The 23,108-nt window shown below is 39.6% G+C and overlaps 1 protein-coding gene across 1 annotated transcript; it reads right to left on the bottom strand.

The window, feature by feature from the left end:
- Window positions 1-1,707: 1,707 nt before the first annotated feature.
- gc2 (guanylyl cyclase 2) lies at window positions 1,708-22,860 on the bottom strand. Its single transcript, XM_084711903.1, has 24 exons — window positions 22,748-22,860; window positions 15,848-16,300; window positions 14,679-14,807; window positions 14,391-14,570; window positions 13,809-13,926; window positions 13,409-13,710; window positions 13,195-13,326; window positions 12,475-12,578; window positions 11,520-11,638; window positions 11,078-11,162; window positions 10,750-10,846; window positions 10,292-10,414; window positions 9,946-10,026; window positions 9,669-9,845; window positions 9,258-9,414; window positions 9,014-9,166; window positions 8,653-8,801; window positions 8,240-8,403; window positions 6,507-6,699; window positions 6,219-6,393; window positions 5,810-5,908; window positions 4,786-4,880; window positions 4,599-4,684; window positions 1,708-2,425 (listed from the first exon to the last, which is right to left on the bottom strand). Exons 2-24 carry the CDS (start codon window positions 16,232-16,234, stop codon window positions 2,281-2,283), a joined length of 3,450 nt encoding a protein of 1,149 aa, XP_084568029.1. The 5' UTR covers window positions 16,235-16,300; window positions 22,748-22,860; the 3' UTR covers window positions 1,708-2,280.
- Window positions 22,861-23,108: the final 248 nt, after the last annotated feature.

Genomic DNA, 23,108 nt, shown 5'->3' with positions numbered 1-23,108 from the left:
TTATACAAAATATATAAACATCTCACAGCTTCACGCCCATCTGGGTGAAATACAGTTTGTGATGGTGGGTCAACACCTGCTCAATGTGGTGCTTTCATCACGAAATGAACAACTGTTATGACGTGTTGAGCTATATAGCCCCATTGGACTTTTACTTTTAACATAGTATTTCTTCACTGTTACTTTTATACTGAATAAAAGATTGGAGCACTTCTTCTTCTACCACTGTGTGTGAGTTGGAGTCAGTTTAAACATATACTGTAAGTATATTCAGTTAAAAGAGTACAGTAAGCTGCCTGTGAGTTTATGGATTTTAAATAGACCACCACGCGCGCGCGCACACACACACACACACACACACACACATAGAGGAGGATCATCAGGGATTATCCTCCAGAGCTTCCAGGATGCCATCTGTCAACAAACTGTAGTTAATTTTATGTTGCATCACCAGGAGGCGCTGTGGACCTGTTTCAGGAATGGCCTCTCACTTGGCAACCTTAATGTCTCACACACACATGCACACACACACACACACACACACATACACACACACATCTTGGAGCACCAACAAATTTATTGTAGTGTTTGTTGGGCAGGTTTGGTTACAAAAATAGTGGACTCAATTCTGCTGTTGACAGGAAAATCTAAATTACAATCTAATAATTTCTTACAGTATAATTTCAACCTATAAGCACAAAATGTAACAATAAAGTCAAATATAAACATAAACTTTCCTGAACTAGAACTGATATAACATCAGTGTAATCAAGTGTTTGTGATGACACAGTAAAAAACACAGAAATAAATAATTTCCTTTGTGCTATAGGATAAAAACAAAACATCCAACTACCATCCAACTGGAACTGAGATTTGGTTGTGAGAAAGAAACTAAAACCAGAGTCACTGGTTTACCTTTGGTCTGTTACAGGAAAAATCTCTTGGAAACCAGTGTTGATTATGAGATATCATTCTGGATTTACAACGCTGGCAGCAGAGGTATGACAGGAAGTGTCCTCAGGTGGAGGTGAACCAGAGACGTAGTAGTTCATGGCCTTACAATCCCCAGGCCACTGGCATAACCCCGATCTGCAACAACTTTGATATTTCATTCATACATTTTTCTTTGAAGTAAAAATGCCTCTTAGATCTCAGTGAATTTTTGCAGGTTGTCTTTGCCGTGTTCAGACTGCATGATATCAGTCTGATAAAAGCAACAAATATGCCCTTTTTCCCCTGTGCTCCAACAGTTCGTACCAATGAAACCTTGGTCAGTTAGCTAATTAGCTATATAACAATTGATGTAGATTACCTTGTTAGTTAGCTGGCATTTTGCTAAAATTAGCTATCATATGCAACTAACTAGCTAACAATTGCTATAGCTAGTTAGCTAGCATTTTGCTAACATCAGTTATAATATGTAACTAGCTAGCTAACAATTGATGTAAATTAGCCAGCTAGTTGCAATCGCTGCTTGCTAGCTTACAGTTGACATCTGTACAGCTGGTCCATTGAATGTCTAGGGCCAACAAACACAAACAAATTTGCACAAACAATCAAGGTTAAGACTTTGCTGTCTGCTTGAGCAAAGCTTTAGTCTTTTATGTTAATTAAGTCAATGTCTCTGGGTTTGGGAGTCTCATTCAGTCAAAACAAACAGAGTTAGGTTGAGTTAGGTTTAGGGTTTAGGGTCAATTTCCTGTCACCTCTCTTATGTTCACTATCAAAATAAAGGCAAAAATGCCACAAAATATTAATTGCCCAAACAGTAGCCAGTATTTCTGGGAATATATTTGTATTTTTTCAGTATCAGCAACTTGGCAACATGAAGCCAAGAGCCATGTTTCCTCACTCTTTCACTCTCCTCCCTTCAGACAGAGAAACATGGAAGTGAAAGAGGAAGAAATGAAGGAGGAAGATTAGCTGCACTCCTCTGCTGCTGACAGGCAATGTCTGTAGATCCCTGCTTTGCTGAGTCACTACTTCTCGGCCTCTATACATAGTTCCACACAAGACTTCATCTTGTCAACTCAAGCTGTTAATACACACACACAAACACACACACACACACAGTTATAATCTGAACTAACACTTTCACTAGCATCCGTCTCCTCCTGGAAACTTCGCTCAGTGGGTGATCGCTAGCAAGAAAATATTTTCCTGGCGTTTGAATGTCATAGTTTTGTGTGGTCAGTCTCAGCACTGACAGCCAGGCCGAGCAGTGAAAATCCAACATGGAGGTCCAGTCCAGTCCAGACAGGGCTGTAAATTACAGGTCAGTCAGTGGTGCAACATCATGACGTTGCTGTCCTCCTCTGGCCCTTGTAGCTGAGACATGACGCGGACGTGAGCGATCTTCTTCACCGCCTTGTGAAACGCCAGCTTTACGTCCTTCGACTCGCCCGTTGCGATGCTGATGCGGCTGCTAAGAGGAGGAGAGAGGAGGGCGGGGGGACAGAGGGAAAAAACATTTACGAAAGACAGGAAAGGAAAGTTTCTACCATAAAACTTTCAAACATTTTGGGGAAAAAGCTTAATTGCTTTCTTGCCGAGAGTTAGATCTAAAAATCAAGACCATTAAAGGGATACTTCAGATTATTAAATGTGAGGTATTTACCGTCAATGTATTACCTACAGTAGTTAGCACACCCTCAGTTTGGACAAGTCGTGCGGGGTACCAGCCCGGATACTAAGCAATGAACTGCTGTGGACAGGGTCGTCAGCAAAATGTTCTTTAGCCACTTAAAAAAGGTTTACCTAAAACAATCAATACCAGTTCAAGTGTACACTATATTTGGATTTTTTTTTCATTGCATTATGTCAGACAGCTGTTGTATAAGCCAAACATTGCTCTCTCCAAACCAACCAGACAAAATTAACATTAGTATTAAATCTGAGAGCAAGGAGAACCAGCTAACCCTAACCCTGATTGACAACTAACTATTTGGTGGCAAACAGCAGCCAGGATCAGCAAAAGAACTTGAAGCCAGGCTAAAGTTTCCCTCTGCTTCCACCCATTATGCTATGCTAAGCTAATTACCTCCTGGCTCTGTATTCAATGCAGAGGTATAAGAATGGCATCCATCTTCTCATCTAACTCTCGGAAAGAAAACTAATGAACTTATTTCCCCATGTCAAATTATTCCTTAAACTAGAATAAAACTCTTTTTCAAGGAATGTCACAGAATCCAGCGCTGCTGATCTGTAGACGACCTGAAACTTTTTCTCCGATGATAAATCAAGGTTACGATTCTCATAAATACATTTAATAACTTGTAAAGTAGAAGAACTGAGTTTTGTCTGTGACCAACTAAGTTTGTTTTATTTTATTTTATGGACAAAATTCCCAAATCCCTCATCTGAACTGCCTCTGGATGTTGCTGTCTCTTATTTGCATTCACTTGTATCTTGAATAGAGCATGAAAAGCTACATTTGAGTGGCTGCTTTTTGTTCTTGGTCATGTTCAAGATCCAACTAAATGCAGACAAACTGCAGTGACACCTTGAGACAGTTCATGCTAACAAGGCCCCTAACTATGTTTGCCAAAGGACGAGTCACGTTGCCAACCAACAGTAATGTTATACATTTTTTTGAATGCATAACATTACCTCAGTTTTTCTTCTTTGCAAGTTGTTCCTGTTGTTGTTTCTCGGCTTTCCGTTTCTTGTATTGGGCTATCTCGGCCATCTGCAGCCCATGGGCCATTTGCCTGTTGGGACGAAGTGAACAGCGTGAACACACACACAAAACCACACACAAACGCACACAAATGCTAGTCCTGAATCAGCTGAGCGATGTGTTCACTACTTGGGTGGATTTATTGTAGAGGTCTACAGTTCTGCATCTGTCCTGATGGCATCCTGACAACACATGATCGCTGGCAGAATCGCTTTTTTGTTTGTTTAAGTCACCGTAACTCAGTGATATAACCTGAATCTGAGAAGCCCTCCTTGGAAATGGTTTGGAAAAGGGCAGGTACTTTCAAAAAAAATACTTGGCAGGTATTGGATGAACCATCTGTCTATCGCCATCTATACCAGGCTACCTTCAACCAATCAGATCAACGAACGACGTAGTAGGAGATCTGAAGCGTGTTGGGAGAAGAGTGGAAAGATTTTCCAGAAAACAAGATCCAGAAAAGCCTTCAGTCTAATTTTTTCTTTTGATGAAGAATCCTCTCCACTCCTCTGTGATAACCTCTTTAAGAACCACCATTGTTGGTTTTGAACTAAGACTTACAATTATTTTAATATAACTTTTTGGGAAATACACTTATTTGGATTCTTTCTGAGAATCTGAAATAAATTACCGCATATACTCAACCAATCAGAAATAGTCAGTGCTGGAAGACCAATTCCAAGTTCCTGTACCACACAACTTTTAGGGAGGGTAAAATAATCTCCCTGGAACTTAATTTAGACCTTGATTCCTACAGTAAAGGTAAAGGTTTGTAGTCTCTGTGGAAGGTGGAAATGTGACTTAAGATGACCGATGCAAGACTCAGGACTTAAATAGTTCTAGGTGGGAAAAAAGTGGAGGTATGAGGGGAGCAAGCACAGAATAAAAAGACAAGAGGAGAAAGGTCAGCTGTTCCTACCCGGACTTGACTTCTGGAGGAACCGGCAGAGGTTTGGTGAATCCATCCCTCCCTACAAGCCAGTATGTTTCCTCTATTCCTTTCCCCTGAGAAAGAGACAGAGACAAAATGGCAGGAAGACACAGACAGTGACAGGCTGTGCTTCATCCACATGTAGAAATCACGATTGTCTGATAAAGGGTCGTACCTTGACTTCTGTTCTGCCTCTCAACTCGAGCTTGTAGCCAAGATTCAGGTCCCGCAGGACCTTCACTGTACTCTGATGGACGTGGATCCTGTAGGCTGCAACAAACCCCCAAAAATGATGTTAGACCAAGAAAGAATTACGAGTACATCAGTGGAGAAACCATCATAACGCTGCCCATTTTCAGTGTATCACTGTGATCAAAAACCTGCCCATCAGAATTGACCCGGTTATTGTAAAATTAACAAGACAACAACCTGTGCTGGTAACACTTCAATTTACAGGTCCCGTAATTTTACTCCCAACTGTAATGGTTAATTATGTGATAATTAGCAAGTGCCATTTTCATGTAGTGGGTGTTAATTACTGAGTAACACATTTGAAATTTCTCTGAATTTGACTGTAAATCACCCCCAAATTTCATGGTAAATATTTGCAACTGCTGTTTTAATGCAAGTAGATGATAATTACCATTTCATATATTTGAACTTCAGTTGAAATTACCCGCAAAAACTGACCCAAAATTTCCATGGCAACAAGTGCACGCAATAATTGAAAAGTTTCTGCTAAGCAAACATGTCCTTTGTATGGTTTCAGAGCAGAGGGAGATATGAAAAGTAATTGGAAAGACTTGATCAATCTGTTGAATATTTTATTAATTAATCGATTAATTGCTTTGCCTATAAAGTGAAGATATAAAGTAGTGAAAAAAGAAGTGGAAAAACACAAAAGTTACTGCTTTATTCTGAATTGTAAATCCCCCAAATATTCTCATGTATAACTGTGAAATGAAAGAAATTTAAGAACTGAGACCAGCAAGTTTATTTTTACTTGGGAAATGGCTGACACAATTAATCATTTACAAAAATAATATATGATTAATTTAATGGATCTAACCATTTTCACTAGAATGTTTATATGATTTTCATGCATTCATTAATGTAATGAAGAACCGTTCAGCCACCAAACATACATCTGGTTTTCTCAGCCGGAAACAGTCCTGTTCTTTGTAGGTGTGTAAACTTACGCAGTCCGCCGGACTCCATGCGAGAGGCGGTGTTCACTGTGTCTCCAAACAGACAGTAACGAGGCATCGTGAGACCGACCACACCTGCTACACATGGACCTACAGCAGTCAAACACACACACACACACACATATATTGGCTGTGTTATAGCTAGGATCTAGGTTTTGGGTTAGTTTTCAGAAAGGATAAGGACTAATAAATCTGTTTTTGTGGGACATTTTATTAAAGAGATGACAGAGGGAAGACAGATTGAAAACAACATGTAAGAGACTCTTTTACTTTAATGCAAAATAAATGCTGCAAATGAATAATTCACATTTAAGTAAAGGATCTGAATACTTATTTTACCCCTGGTAGCTGGTTTATCAAAGCAGCCTGACGCTGATCTGTAATGCTATTTGTGCCTCACCTGTGTGCAGTCCTATACGTATCCTGACAGGAACGTCAGGCATGTGTCTCATTTTGAAGGTTCCTACGGCGCTCAGGATGTCCAGAGCCATGTTAGCTATCTCTGCAGCATGGCGGTTGCCGTTAGGAACAGGAACACCTGATGCCACCATGTAAGCATCACCGATAGTCTCCACCTGGGGTAGAATGTAATAAAATGAAGAACAATGAGATCTAATGAGATTGATGATCCTGCAACATTTCTATCAGCAGAAACAAATAAAAGGCCGAGATGAAAACACAGCAGCACCTTGTAGACGTCGTGGTTTCCGATGATGGCGTCAAAGACTGTGTAGAGGTCGTTGAGCAGGTCGACCACCTCGATGGGTTCACTGTGGGCTGAGATGGTGGTGAAGCCGACAATGTCACTGAAGTAAAGCGACACATGGTCAAAATACTCTGGTTCGACCGTGCCGCCCACTTTCAACGCCTCGGCCACAGACCTGAGGAGACGAGAAAACACAAGTCTGAGATGTGTGAAGTCTGCAGGTGATCACGGAGATGGAGATAACTCGCAATGTTCACAAAGTAAACACAGTGAGGCAGCAGTGTGTCTATTTAAAATATATCCAGGACAAACTCAAACCTGCAGCTGCATTTCATTTAATTAAATTTGAGAATATTTATTTATATTCATTATAACTGTGCTAATCCTTGTTTCTTTTGTCTACTCTGTTTTTCCTCATTTTTAGCTTGTTTTATTTCATCTATTTTATTTTATTTCTGTTCCTTCTGACCGTACACATACAAAGAAACTTACCTTGATACATGAAAACACACATGCAAACTGCAAAAACTACTTCAACAACTTGTTTTATTTATTGTTTTTACTTACAGGAAAGGTTTGATAAAGTTCATAGAAACCTTCATTACCTGTTAAAATAATAACATTTTTTTTTCTATGAAAACAAATTTATTTTGAGATAGGAAAAATACATAAATTGCACATTTTATGAGAACACAGATTATTAAGTTAAGGTATTGGTTAGGTTGCCAAATATGGACCCCAAAGTGTATATAATTTTATATAAATAAAAAAGACATGATAGAATAAATACTTATATGAATAAAATGTGTAAAATGTATAAATGGACCGAGAACAAATATAACATATAATAATAACAAATGAAAATGTTACTGGGAAAAATGCATCTTAAATTTATTTCTACCATGAAATATAAAAGAAATCAAAGTTAAGCTATTTTACAATTAACTGTTTCATTTATATAATTTGTGTAGGGATGTAGCAACATATCGGACATTGTGATAAACTGTAGACTGTTTCAGTATCTATGGTGATATTACAGTATATGATTAATTATTTTATTATATTTACTTTACTGTATAAAATGACAATGACTGCTACATTGGGTTTGTTTTGAACTGTACATAAATAATTCAAACATGCATAACAAAGACAAATGGCAGTTTTTTGCGCATGCTTTAGTTAAAGATGCTGTTATTTTATTTTATTTTATTTTATTTTACAAACTAGGGAAAGCATATGCACTTTAAGTTAAAACAAAAAACAAATTATTTGACCAAAAAATGCTGTACACATCAGATTTATTATTTAATAAAGGGCATTTTCTAACTAATTTTTCTTTTTTAATGTTGCAATAATTATCGTATCATTGCCTTTTTATCGTGGTATTATCGTTACTTGAGTTTTTGGGGTTGTTACATCCCTATTCATGTGATTATTTATTTCATATTTATTGATTTAATACTGAAAACACTGGGGCTCCTTGACAGAGAGATTTTTCTGGTGTTTGAGTGTATTTTTAATTAATATATATCCACAAAATAAACAAACTAATCTGCAGTGGAAGCAATGGAAAGCAGACACTCTTCTAATGCTTATCCAGCTAATATCATAATTAGTCACTGATATATGTCTGCATGGAGTTAATCTTTGCGTGTATACAAGTGTTAATCTGCACGCGTAGATGTGTGGGTGTGTTTTGTCGGAGTTTGTCTCACGGCGGCAACATCTGCGTCAGCAGCTTCTCCGTCTTCTGTTTCTCGATCTCCAGCTCCTCCGTTCGCTCCCTGATCAGCTCCTCCAGGTTAGACGAGTACTGCTCCAGCATCCTCAGCATGGAGTCGATGATGTTGGTCTTCTTCCCCTTGTTGATGTTCTTAAACTGAGAGCAGAGGAAGGAACAAAGGACAGGAAGTACAGTGGAGACATTACAAGAAGTTCAAAAGATTACTGCTGGGTGCAACCACAAAGATATGTTTTTAAATCCAGTTAAATTGTGGTTTACCCTAAATTATTACCTTAAAACATGCCATTTTGCAGCATTTACCTGATACACACACCTGGTCGTTTTCAGCTGTTTTTATACTTAATAAATATTGGGAATTAAAATGACACCCAAAAACCAGCCTACCTGGTCAAAGATCTCGTCAAAGGTCGGTCTCTTCTCCGGCTGCTCGTTCCAGCACTGCTTCATCAGCTGGATGCACTCTAACGGAGCGTAGTCTGCACTGACCACCGGGCGACACAGAGGAGGAGGCTTACACAGCTTCTCGATTATCTCTAAAACACAGAGAAACAACTGGTTTCGTTACTGAACTGATAACTGGAATATCCCCAGACTCTCTTAATAAGATGTCATGACTGAGTGGCCAGTCGGATGTGGTAGTTTATTTACATATAAAGTGAAGAAATGTGCTTAGTTTCAGCCTCAGCTTCAAAAAGAATATCTGGGGTCTGTACTGTACTGATACAAGTATTTGTATTTATCTCACCCGGGGCAGAAAGGTCCAACATGCAGTACGGCGGCCCTCTGATCACCACCTCCTGCATGACGATAGCAAAGCTGTACACGTCTCCGGGCAGCGTCCCGTGAAGCCCCGCCTGCCCAAAGACCCTCAGGATCTCTGGAGCCGTCCACAGCAGCTCTGAAACGCACAGAACACCATTAGGTACTGTACGAATGTTCTGCGCCAGGACAAACAGAACGCGACCTCGGTTCACGAATTGTTCTCTCACCATCTGCAGATGGCTCAATGTAGGGGAACCTCTGGGCCTCTAGAACCTCATTGTAGCCGTAGTCCGTGACCTTCAGGACAAAACGTCCGTCCACCACACAGTTGCGAGACTTCAGACGAGTGTGGGACACGCCACGGTGGTGGAGGTACTTCATACCCTGAGAACCAACAAACCACATATGGTCATATACATTGCTTTGGGAGTCATAGGCAATCTATTCTGTTGTTTAGGTACGAGAAGGCGCTGGTAATTTTACTGAGTGGTAAGAGTACTTTTACTTGAGTAAAGGATCTGAGTGCAGCTGCTGAAGGAGGGAAGGTTATATTTTATGTCTACGTGAGCAACCCTTTCCTGTCACTACCAACACGACGTCTCTTACCTGCTCCTGTTCTGCATTTCCTACATATTTACCTTAATTAAATCCAGTAGCAGAGACGACTTGAACATCCAGTCCAGTTTGACATCATCATTCAGCAGCAGGTCCTCCAAACTTCCTCTGGAGCAGAACTCGGTCACGATGGCGAACACACCACAATCATGGAAGAAGCCCAGGAAAGGGTTGACGTTCTCATGACGCATGTCCTTCATCTGTAGTCAAAAAATGTGTTTATTAGCTCTGCTATTCCAGACTTGTGCTCAAATGTATTTAAATTTATTTTCCAACTTGGCAGACAAAAATGTCACATACCAGTTCAAACACATGGCTGGTTTTGGGGTTGATGTTGCTAAAGAACCCGTCAGGAAGTCTTTTCAGCCACGCCCAGTCACCCTGACAGAGAGAAAACACCAAACAATGTTGACAAAATGTCCCCAAACTATTAAGTTTGTGTTTTCATATGGTAGTTACTGATTTTATGAAATTACTTTGGCAAGCTGTGAGAAATTTTGCACCCAGCACCTGACGAAACCTCACAAAAGCTCCAAGTCATCAGTTAAGTGTGTTCTTACGGCAGCCAGAAAGGAATAAATTTCAATACATTTAAAAACGGCTGGCAAGAGTTATTCTACTGCACATGTTAAACTGACTGTCTCACCTCGTAAATGACGACGTTGGAGTTCTCGTAGGTGGCCGGTGATTGGGTGGAGACTGGCGACGCGACGCTGCATTCAGACACGCTCCTCATGCCGCTGGCTCTGCTGCCATCCAGACTCAGCTTCTGTATGGTGTTAAGTTCAGGATGTGAGGCAGATGTTCAGTTTAATACTATTTTTCATGTTCAAGAAATGTCTTAACCACCCAGTAAGCCAACCATTTATTTTTAACCCTGAAGAAATTATGCCTTAAGTTTGAATCATGTTGCACTAAACTTTAAAACTAGCTAGCAAGCATCTCCACACTGATTAAAGTCTATTTAATTTTAGTTTATATCTGTAGGGCAACCCAGTCTAAGAACTGTTATTTAACTAAACTTGATACTTCCTCGTTTTACTTCTATAAAGACTACAAGTATGACTCCAACAAGATGTCAGAGTCAATTGGATAGGGGCTGACCTTGTTGCTGAGCGATGGGTTTATGAATGTGACGTCATCCAGAGTCAGCAAGATCTTGTTTGGACCCTTAACCAGTAGAATCTGATTGACGCGTTGCCTAGGCACCAAGAGACGTGAGAATATTATGAATTAATCTTGCAATTTATGAGTAAGAGAGAACAGATTTATTAGGGATTTATAGTAAGACAAATTTTAATCTACAAGCAAATATGGGTTCTTAAAAACTGTTTTACATGGATGTAATTAATTTTTATTTCAACTGTAATTCATTTATAATTATTCTAGACCCTCCAGACCAGGCCAGCGTGACCCGCTGCTGACACTGTACCTGATGCAGTAAATTGACACAGCTGCAAAAACAGAGGCAGCCGTCGCTCCGAGGAACATGCTAAGGGTCGAGTACAAATCCACCCCTGAAACAGAACAAGAAAAATTTTTGATGAAAAACATGTCATTTTTTAAAGAAACAAAGATAAGGCATTTTAATCTTAAATTCATTCATTAGCATTTCAAAGGACTTTAGATTCCTGGGCCTATTTTACAGTTAAAAAAGTTTGTGAAAGCAGATGGTGCATGTTGGTACGGCTGAATAGCTGTGCACAGTACTGTACAGAACATATTTGGATTAAAAATGCATTAATTAGCCATTTATAAACAAACAGTGACATAAACAAAACAGTTTTTTGGCAGTGCACATGCATACATATGTTTATTTGTAACATCCAGCACACACAGAGGTACAGCATACAGATTATTTTTGTGTCCCTCACCTCCTGAGCAGATGACTCCAGGAGTAAACCAGCAGGAGGAGTCTCTCTTGGGTCCATAACCGCGGGGGAAGTGGATGTCTCGACCCAGGAAACGCACCATACCAACCTCCATGTCGATCCTGTCATTAATCAGTTTAATCAAGTTATTAATGTAACAGTAGTACCTAAAATGACACAGAGTGCTGCAGGGAAGATGCGTTTTTGAAGGCAAACCAGGAAGCCAGGATGGGACTTGTTTTCTTCCATTGGATTTTGAATGATTTTTGAAGCGTCAGTGCAATCGTTAAAGCAAAAGCAAAGCTTGTGTTAACCACAGACCTTATTTCAGGCATGCAACCAAAAACCCATTCAAAAAAAACATCGACTTCAAGACAAGGGAGCCAGAATTGCAAATATGCTAACTCATTTTCAGCTTTTCACACTCATTGCTGCAGCACTCTACTGCCATTCTTAAAAGTATGGGTGTAGACACGCCTTAGAGTATAATGAAACTAAAACTACAACAACGACCAAACTGGTCTCACTGACTGATCCATGAAAGATTTAAAGCTACTCCCAGTAACTTTCATGTTTGTTGATTTTGGAGCCCCCTATGGAAAAATAAAATTATCTAAAGAAAAATTTCCTGCTTCTTTTTAACTGGCTGACATAAGACTCACTATAACTTTGGCCGGGGAAAATGTAAACACGGGCTGGTTTCATCTGATTTCAAGGAGACTCAGACCAGGTGGCAGCTATTAAGAACAGCTACACAAATAACCAATCTGCCCGCAGATGGTCTCCTTAATTTATGTAGGTCATACAGAGGCATCAGTAATAAAATGAGCCCATTTCATTACCAGTTAAAATGTCCTTGTAGTAGCTTTCAGTATTGCTAATTGCTATTCTTTTATAACTCAGAATTGTTCCAATTGTGTTATTTTAAAAAAGCCCACAAAACACAGTCCTCATGTACCTGTATGTTGGCTTCAGCTCCCAGAAGAGTCCGTCTGTGTCCAGTATGATGTAGTCCAGCAGGGCTTCTCCAGAGCTGTTGGTTTTGATGGGGTGGCTGAAGCCCTGCAGTGTAAATAAGATATAATAACTGCAGTGTTCTGTTCTAACATGGGAACACCGGCGATTTACTGCACCTTTGTCACGCTTTGGTCAGTAACCAAGGTGTGAAGCCATGTTGGAGGTACAGGGATGTAAACAACAAAACACATCTCGATTGGTGACGTGCCTTTTATAATCTGTGTGTCTTACTCTGGGTGCTATTGTAAATATTAATTCTGGTTAAGTAAACATAAAAAAGACATGATCAATCTAGGAAACCATTAGTTATCATCTGACAAACATTTAGCCTCTGCAGCCAACAACTGATGGTTTGGTGCTTCAGGGATATCTGAGTCAGGACTTCATGGTTATTGTTTTCAGTCCAATTAGCAACTTTGTTAAAGCAGTTTGAAAATGAAGTGAAAGCAATTAGTTTTCTGACACAAGCTTAACATTTCTCCCCACAATACACATACATTTATACTTTAATAGGTGTTTTAGGTCAAGACAACTTTGGCCAATGCATTCCAGACCGTTTACAGAAAACCAGAGAGGGAAACAGAAATCAGAACGCTTCTGATGCCAAAATTTTGTCACCATTCTGCATTCATGTGCAGATAACTGTTGATCCACTTTGTACCTGGAAGTCCAGGTTGCGAGTGTGTCTTGCCAGGTTTCCTCCGGACATCCACTCCCTAGATTGCCGAAGACGATGCACCGCATGAGCCATGAAGAGGATGGAGCTGTAGATGGTGCCGAAGAGAGGAGACACCTGCAGGACACAGACAGATTTCAGGTCAGACTGCTTCACTCAAGAGTACCTCCTCTCTAAACTTTATACTTCCATTCATCACCTGCTGTGGCTTCAGCGTCCTCGCCACCTCTCTTGTCTCCATGGCCTCCGTGTAGGCCTCGTAGAACGACATCTGGGGTGAGTCGATGGTGACGGTCAGCACGGAGTCGTAGGCCCGCAGCAGTTTGCTGTTGTTCTTCAGAGCCGGGTAGGTCACATTGCGATAGGGCAGACTGTAGAGAAGCGTGTCGTAGGGCACAAAGATGAGGGAGCCATCGATCATCTGCATATCGTAGGCCGTCTCCAAGAGCAGCTTCTGGGGTTCGCCGCCGATCAGCGCCGAGTGCATGCAGAGGATCACAACTAGGATAAAGCATGAAGTAAATATTAAAGAAGAAGAAATGCAGTCTACATCAAGGTCTTTTTTGAGATTCTGATCGGCAGAAATAAACTGGACTCACGTCGTAATTCTTTCATCTTGCGGACTTTAGACAGAGTTCGTCTTATGCCGTGAGGTGTGTTCTCCATAAAACTGACAAGCCTGACTGGCAGACCATGGCTCCTCAAGGAATCAGCTAACTGGACAGGACAGAAACAACAAACACACTGACCAGACTGAAATGGTGGTTGGGTTTTAATATGGTTGTGTCTTGTTTGTAGTTCTTGCCTTCCCTCTTGCTTTACTTCCTGCCTTTGTGTTTTTCTGTCGTTTTTGATCACTGAGTTATAACTGTGTCTTGTTATCCTCCATGTCACTACTGTAATTAGTCTTGTGTGTGACCAAGTTGTCTTCATCCTTTGAGGCCTTTCTGGATTTGTTTGTCTTTATGTTCCCTTTTTGCCTGGTCTGTAGGTTTTTGTATTTTGAGTTTTCATTCCACTTTTGAACTCCACCTATTCTTGTCTCAAGTCTGTATTTGGTTGTGTTCCCGTTTTCTTGACTATGTGACAAAATAGGTATTCTTGGTGTTGAGTTCCTCTGTTACATAACTAGACACTAATAGATTGTTTACTGTTTTCTGCAGAATATGAGAAATTCAAACCTTAGTGGCTGTATCCACCCAGATGTCCTCTGAGGAAGAGATGATGCCGATGTAGGCCCACCTGAAGTAGTTTATGATGCTGAGCAGGACCCAAGTGGGTCTTGGCATGGAGCGGGCAAAGGTTGGGTGACTCCGAACATCGTCCAGTTCATACCCAACACAACCCCAAGGAAACAATGCCTGGAGTAGGAGAGTAGAGGAGGAAATGGACTCGTCACATTAGGGACAATTACTTCATGACATTTCTAAAAGCCTCTAAATTATCCTTCTCACAGAAACATCACCTACTTTGTTCCAGCCTTTGCTAAGCATTGAAGCAGCATCACAATATCCAGGGTTGGCTGGTCCGAGGTACCCTGAGGCCTTGGTGTGGAAGCCCATGAACGCCTCCAGTGCTCTTGATGTCTCACATGGCTCCTAAAGATGGATATCAACCAATCAGCCAGTCAATCCATAAATGAATCAATGAACCAGCCAGCAACCCTGGAACTACGCCATGCTCAGACAAGTTGGTTTGAGAAATAATCTTGAAGCACCTATAGAAAAGGTTGAAAATTCTAACTATTAATGTGCATAAATGTTTCACCAATCTCCAGTTATTTATACTGTTTTTAGTCAAACCCTGGTCTTGTCCTGAGACATATAAAACTTAAGAGGGCACATTTTCTTCATGTTTCCTTCTAAAATGGTTCACTTGTATACTGTAGTCTTGACTCATGGGTAATCAGTGTGATCTCTTTTCCCATGACTGAAAACTGTAGCTTCCTAATTCCTTTTATGTCCATGGGCTTATGTTTTCAATATTTCTGTTTCTTAGCAGCTGTCACAGGTCAACAGAAGAGGCTAGACTGTAACAACATCAGGCCAGAGAGGACTGAATGGTGTAGGAGCTTTTAGAAAGACACTACATGAGACGAGAGGGTCTGGTGGGTTTTACTGATGCGGACAAAACCAAGCACCGATGACGCAAGCACCCTCTATATTGTCATGGGAGCTGTGTTTTTTTCTGCAGTCACAAAGTAAATGTTGTTTACTTTTGTTAACATCATGAGGGTTTACACTCGCGGTGCTGATGTGACTGGTTACTCTCAAAATGTCAAAATTATCATATATTCATTATTTTTTGGAATTATTGATCATATATCGTACAGGTGTTAAAATTATGGAACAAATATGATTATTGTACATCTCTCAACACTGTTCAGAGTCAAAAGAGGCAGAAATAATAATGACATATATATGTATATATTGCTTAAGAATATATACGTATAGAATTTGTGTGAAATGGTCAAGTGTGCAGTTACAGTCAGTCTACGTTAGCTTCTTAGCTAACATAGAAGTGCTGCACACAAATGTTAAGCTACGTCTATGAAATGATTTATGCAAATTGGCACATATGATGCAGACTGAGAGTTTTAATAAACAACATTTTTAGGCTGATAAGATCAGCGTTATACCTGCAGCACAACATAGTCGAACGTTGCAGCGTAAGACAGTGACGGGTCCCTGTTGATGCGGTTGATGGCGAGCTGTGCCGCCACACTGGGAAGGGCCTTTGCAAAGAGAGGGTCGCACCCCCAGGGTCCCACCACCCCGACACGAAACCAGCCTGCCTGTACTGGGCAGGGCAGTAAACACAGGGCGCCTAGGAGGACCAGGAGGAACCTCAGGAGGCTGGGTGAGATGGGTGAAAGAGGAGGAGTGGAGTGGCGTGAAGGTTGCGATAGAGTGAAATGTCTGACCAGAGGAGGACGAGAGAATGATGGGTCGACATCTGGAGCTTTGCCTGGTGTCTGCTTCCATTTTTGAGGTAAGACGATGAAGGCACGGAGCTTTGATGACATCTCAAGGCTCAACACCTCCAGAGCTCACAAAAAGCTGGAGGAAGATGGTCTGGAGGTGCTGCTTCCCTGGAACAACAACACATATACAAGAAGATATTAAATTTTATTGTATCAGTTCAACTTGACACAATTAGTTTAGGCCAGCGGTTCATTAAATGTTCAGACTTTTCTGTAACTGTTGGTATTTCTGTGAAATACTGGATAATTTGACCTCTTCGAGCTTTGAGCTTCGAGCTATTACTCAAATGTATAAAATGCTCACCGGATTCAAAATATGGATTGTGGGAGAAACCCAGAGGAAGAGTCAAAGGAACTTTTAGATAATTGCTTTTCTGAACCCACGACATGTTTGCAGTGCTGTGATAGAGACAGTTAGAGACAAGCAAGGCTTAAACATAAACTGGATATATATAAGATATTTGATTTGAGCAAATTAATACTGTTTTGACTTTGAGTGACTTCAGACTCAGAGACTGTACCTGCGACTCAGTCAGCAACAACAGGATTATCTGGTGTGAACCTCTCATATGTTAATAATCTTAATAATTTTATTTTATTTTCAAATAATTTTGAAGATTGGTCTGTTGGTTGGACAAAATAGAGCGTTGTGAAGGTGTCACTTTGGCCTCTGGGTCATGGTGATGAATCATGGAAAATTTGCTCCACCTCAACCAGCTAAAACAACTAAATGCTGCTTTTACATAAATGACTGAGTCATTGACTGATATAATATGTAATAGTATAACACTCACAGAGGCAGTTTTTCTTCATGTAGTACTTTTACTTTCAATACTTTAAACACATGATCCTAATTATACTGACATACTTTTACTCGAGTAACATTTTCAGTGCAGGACGTACTTGTAACTGTGTATTTTACAGTGCAGTATTAGTGCTTTTACTCAACTAAAAGATCTGAATGCTTCCTCCACCACTGCATGTCAGACACAGCAGAACAGATACAATTTTCTGGGGTAAATTACTTAAATACCCACCATGCATCTTGCTATACTATGATTTATTTTCAATAAGGGATTCCTACCAGGCATCGATGAGACGGACAGGTCTTCATTCTGCACCAATTCACCACAGCAATGGACAACTTCATCACTTCCTTGTTCACATTCAAAAGGCAGAAAAGTTGTCCAAAATGAAAAGGAACCAACAGAGTGTCACTACATTATGAGAATATGAGCTGGTGGTGAATCCAAAGAAGGTTTAAAGCTCGTATGTGTGTGTGTGTGTGTGAGACGACCTAGAACAAGTGTGTGACCTGTCTTGTCAGATTATATCAAATCCAATCAGGACCTCTGTAGCTGTAAGCCACCCTGACTGAGTTGAAGTGAAATTAATTAATATCATTAATATTATATTGGTTTAACAGGACCTTATGAACTCGTCACTGCAGGTTTTACATTCCAGTTTCATCATGTCATACTTGGAAATGTTCGCTTTACTTTATGTTTTTACAGCGTCATGTGCAGACCAGACGACTGAGAGGAGCAGCAGCAGTGATGCATGTGGTCCAACACACTGGTCTGAAGCCACTGAGTTTTATATGCACACATGGTGTTTAATAGCAGTTTTACAATCCCTGATTTTTATTATAGGAAACTGATTTGCAGAATTTCTTTTTAATATTTAAAAATATCTTTTACTAAAGCTTCACTCATGAACTTAGGGTGCCACAGGCAAATAAATCATAACATCATCAGGGTCATCATATAATTCATTATTTAAAATTTACATGAGAGGAAGTCAGAGGCTGCATGTTGCAAATGTGGTGAAACGGGCTCTGTGAATGACATGGTTAGGGTCAGAAAAGTGGTTTCAAAAAGAAGCCCTATGTATGGAGTCTTATGGGAAAATCACCCTGCTTCTCATTTGATTTTTGACCTCAGTAAACAGTTTTCTAATGAGCCTATAGTCTCAGTTGCTAGTTTAAAGTCTTCTTCAATACAACATGATGTTGATTTAGTAAGTCATGCTCCCATTTATAGTAAAATAGACAATGAAGCAGTGTATGCTTTAAGGCGGGGCTACTGTGTGATTGAAAAGTCATTATTAGTGACTTCATCCTGTGCAGCACACAGGGATGATGAAACTCAGAGTGTCAAACATGGATCAATACTCTGTTACTATGTTGCCTATTTTTCACTTGAAATGTTTTCAGAAACATATTTTAGTGACCGTGAGCCAAAACCAAGCACCGCCCAAGTTGTAGGGCATCACCCACCAGCACTTCTCTCTCATCCATACTTTGCGTGGTCTGGTTGCAAAAAAAAAAAAGATGGTAACCCCCATAATGCCACACTCAAGGCTCCAAAATGGTCGACCACAAACCAATGGATGACGTTACTCAGGCTCTGTCCACTTATTCTACTGCCCATGTTTGTTTGTTTTTTACCTCCATGTGATTCATTGCCCACTAGACATATTTTTTGTATTTTGTATGCAAAATTACAAGGAACTTTTGTTTGAGTGGGACTCCAAGTATAATGTAGATCTATGTGGGACTGTAAGAAAAATTCAACTTGCTTGCTCATATTTTAACAACTTTTTTATGACTTTATAAAAAGAATAATCCTATAGAATGGAAAAATAGCTATTTGGTGAAGTGATACATTAACACTGACACTGACGTACAACCCTGATTCCAATATAGCTGGTCCACTGTGTAACACGTAAATAAAAACTGAACCCATTTACCTTTGAAATGTCCCAATGTACCAGAAAGGATTATTAAATGATCACATTCTGTTTTATTTGTTTTACACTGCGTCCCAACATTTTCAATCACTGAATAAAGTTTGTTGCCTTCAGTCTGTGATACTTTGGACTGAGTCTCTCCTGTTACAAAATCAATATATAACTTTTTTTCTCTCTCTCCTGTTGTTACTGTAACTTCTTATCTTTAAATGATCCTGAATCCTGTGCAAATAAACACACCTTGGTGTCAAAACCAGACATTATTCAGGTAATGAAAGTGAACGTTGTCCCCTCTCTGACCCTCAGTTCACATGACTCATTATCTTTTCCTCCACGCTGTCCATATTTCCGTCTATAACACACAGCACAGTGCTTCTGTCGCAGCTAGAGGGCAGCATGATACAGAAACACCAACAAGCTTCTGTCAGAGATTTCTACTTGAATCCAGTCCCACTCCTCTCGTGTCAGAGGTGGTAAAAAGTTTTAAGGCATTGCACAATGTGGCAGAACATACTGCACATTTCTGCAGGGCAAACGTCACTGTTCTGTTGATTAACTGATTCAGTATTTCCCTCTTTAGTAATCAGGCTCACCCTCTCCTCTGAGGTTCAACATTATTTTACCCATATGTGAGAAACAAAAGTGAGTTTAATACAAGATCAGGAAAAGTAAAGGCATCAAAATGTGTATTTTCTCTCAGTGTCTACATGAGGATAAACTGCTGCTGAGTGTTTTATGTTCCCACAGGTGAGGTTTGGGTGATAAAGTTGTATCCCATTTTATATACTCCACCATCATGATGTCAAACCAAGACAAATCAGTCCAGATGTGGAGTCCTGACCTGCCAGATGAACTCTATGACTCCATTAATGCTGTAGTACAATGTTTAAATGCATGCTGCTCTAACACTCTCTAAAAGATTATTATGGTATTTTTTTCATCCATTTGTCAGCTCAGTGTTCAGAGGAGAAGGCTCAGTTGTTGTTATGTGTCTTAAATATGAAATCAATAACTGATGAAGGCCATGAGATGTGGCTAAAAGCTCCAGAAGTTAGTGAAAACAAAGGGTCTGTTAGAGAGAATTAAGTCAACAGGTTTTGGGGAGAACAACTTTATATTTCAAAGGGCATTTGACACAAACATAAATACACTATTAAACCTAACCATGTAGTCTGCAACCAGTGGCTCTGGAGCAGCACGCAGCACTGGCTCCCTGTGGCTTTGACAAGAAATTGTTTTAATTTATTTTATTTATTCATTTATTTTCTTTGGGATTTTTGTTTTATTTTTTTGACCATCTTCATTTGCATTTATCATCGCTGTACATGTACTGTCAAAATAAAAAACTTGAGAAAACTTTTTTGAGTTCTGAGCCAAAGTCAAACTCTTTAGTTTTGAAAACGTTTTATCAACTACTACTCTTTTGTTTAGACAATTTACTTTTCTTCTTTAGATAAACTTAAATCTATGAGTTTTAGAAACCCCAAAAAATGTATAAAGTAAAATCTTTTCAGTCCCTCCAGGATTTTGCGGGCTTTATTGGGGATTGTTGTCTAAAACTGCAAGTTTTCTAAAAATTGCAATGCATATTGTGATGTTTTTAGCCTTTTTTTTTTTTTTTTGCAATGAAATTGCAGGCACAAGTGAAAATAGCAGCACGTTGCAATTTTCTTTAGTAAAATGCTCAGGGTATTTGAAGTAAATTTACCAAAAAAGATTACAGGATTAGGAAATTATTATTACAAAAACTCTAATAAAATATGTGTTATTTGCAAATGAAGAAGTGCACCTGGTGGGTATTCCACCAACAAGCAAAGTATTTGCACAGAACATTGATAAATGTCAATAACAATGACAAACATTGTATCATTTTCAGAAGCTACAATGATTGGTCAAATTTGCAGAAAAGTTGTACCAATTGGATAAAATTGCAATTTTGTGCAGAATTCACAGGGTTGATTGAATTTGCGTTAATTGCTGCGATTGCAACTTCCTGGAGGGACTGTCTTTTTCTTGGACATTACGCTAATGTTTACTTTAGAAGGTCTCTAAAATGAAAAAAAAGTATGTTCTGTAGATGCATGCAGCATTTAACAAAAAGGCAGCAAGTGGACAATGCCTTATTTTAAGTGATCATGAGCTGGAAAGTTAGCTAAGATTAAAATAAAATATGTCGGATTACGCAAAATACTTATTTTTGTTATGTTTGATTCTGCTACATCAAAGGCGTTTTATCTTTTCATTCTGACTCTGCAGCAGCAGCTCTACAGCAGAGTTCACTCACAGGTTACTGTACGTACACATCCACACACTCTCCTTATATCCAGGTGTTGACAGTCTCTGCCATAAGCAACTCTTTGAATCGATCACGAGCTCTTTCTTTTCTGAATGGCACTTATCTTTATGAAACGGCCACTTAGCGGTCACTGACGGAGGGCCCCTCATTCTCAAGACTGACCGGCACCGCCGTGTGCAGAGGTGGAGGGGCTGACGGGGGCCATGACGGGGCCCCAGACAGGACAAAACAGGTCCTTACATTCCATCAGTAGTGATGGCAGCTGAATATAAGGCACTAAATACATTCTCTCTGAAGTTTTAACCAACTTCAGTCTTGATCATAACAGCCAAACATTCATTCATCATCAGAATTTAACCCATTAAAATACCAGTTTTGAGATAATACCACTCATTTTTATTAAATAAATTTAGTGAAGTCTGCACATGTTATGGGTTAAGTTAGTTGTTGCAAGTGTATCCTTCCATCAGATAGTGTTTATATGTCTGTTTGAAAAGTATAACAGAGGTTATTTTTCTAATATAATATGGTATCTCATTCCAGAGTTGGGTATATGTGTGAAAAAACGATCTCAGACCACAGCTATTTTTGTAAGCTGGTACTGGGATAAGTGCTTGGGAGACTGATCTAGTGATGCGTTCCTGTCTTATGTTGTGTCTTGAAACTAGATCAGTGAGTGTTGGAGATGTGTTATTGTTTTGAATCCAATGATAAAATTTCATAGCCTGATTATTTGTGTAGTTCTGAAAGGTCAAGGCATTAGAAGATATTTATAGGTTTCTGTAGTGGATAGCTTATGACTAGCAAAGTGAATTGGGTCTGAGGTGAATATAGATTTCATATATAGATTTAATGTATAGATACATACATTACGTTTTCTTGACATTGATAGTTAAATGGTTAGCATTCAACCAGTCATGTAGGTTACTAAGATCAGAGCAGAGTTTAGAATTTACAATACTAGGATCTGGGTAAGAAAGAAAAATGACAGAATAATGACTTACCTTTAAAGTAGGCCATTATTGAATTTACAATAAGCTCCAGGATTCATTACTTAGTTTTGTTACTTTTTTTTCACAATACATACAGTATTTAATTGCAGACAATTCCACATTGACTTGTGTTGAAATGTCCATTCACTGCCTGTCTTTTCTTTTGCCGGCCCCACCTCAGTCAGTCTACGAATGTTCCTTATCTGATGTGGTCTGCAATTTGACCACACATCAAAGGAGCAACGATGAAAAGTCAGAAATGCAGAAATGCAGAGTGACATGAATGAAAAATAAGAATGAATAAGATAAAGAATGACCCTGCCACCCAGAAACAACCACACACACACACACACACACACACACACAAACACACACACACACACACACACACACACACACACACACACACACACACACACACGCACACACACATTTCCAACTTAAAATCATTAAAAAGAAAAACTGACCATCAGAGGTCACACCACAATGAAAGTCAAGCAAATCAAAGAAAATTACTTTTGCTGTGTGAACTTCAGAGTCTCTCCTCTTTCCTGCAGGATGTGTTTGTAATGTTGATAAGTATGACTCATCCTCCGACTCCTTTCTGCCTCCCATATGCTTGTTAATCTTGGAGGGACAGAGAGAAAAAGGCGTGTTAGAGTGTTTTTCAAACCAATGACCTCTCTGGAAAAGTCAAATTTATTAGCAGTAAACACTTGAGAGTTAACATAACTTTTGTGACACATAGTTTCTGTCCTTGAAATTTACTCCCATTTTATGAATGTTGACTCTGTCTCACTCTTGAAGCTGTATCACTCCATCAGATAGTATCCAGGAGGCAGCTAGCAGAAGTGGCTGCTTGGTGAACACACACTAG

Source organism: Lutjanus erythropterus, chromosome 23 (assembly GCF_056507025.1).
Source record: "Lutjanus erythropterus isolate fLutEry1 chromosome 23, fLutEry1.hap2, whole genome shotgun sequence".
Lineage (NCBI taxonomy): Eukaryota > Metazoa > Chordata > Actinopteri > Lutjaniformes > Lutjanidae > Lutjanus > Lutjanus erythropterus.
Note: the sequence above shows the minus strand (reverse complement) of the source record. Positions and strands in the feature narration are given on the sequence as shown.

Coding starts and splice junctions, on each gene's coding strand:
- gc2 (XM_084711903.1), bottom strand. CDS start 16,234: ATGTCATCAAAGCTCCGTGCCTTCATCGTCTTACCTCAAAAATGGAAG. Junction 14,571..14,678: donor TTAGCAAAGGCTGGAACAAA/GTAGGTGATGTT, acceptor CTCCTACTCCAG/GCATTGTTTCCTTGGGGTTG. Junction 8,404..8,652: donor TTGACGAGATCTTTGACCAG/GTAGGCTGGTTT, acceptor CTCTGCTCTCAG/TTTAAGAACATCAACAAGGG.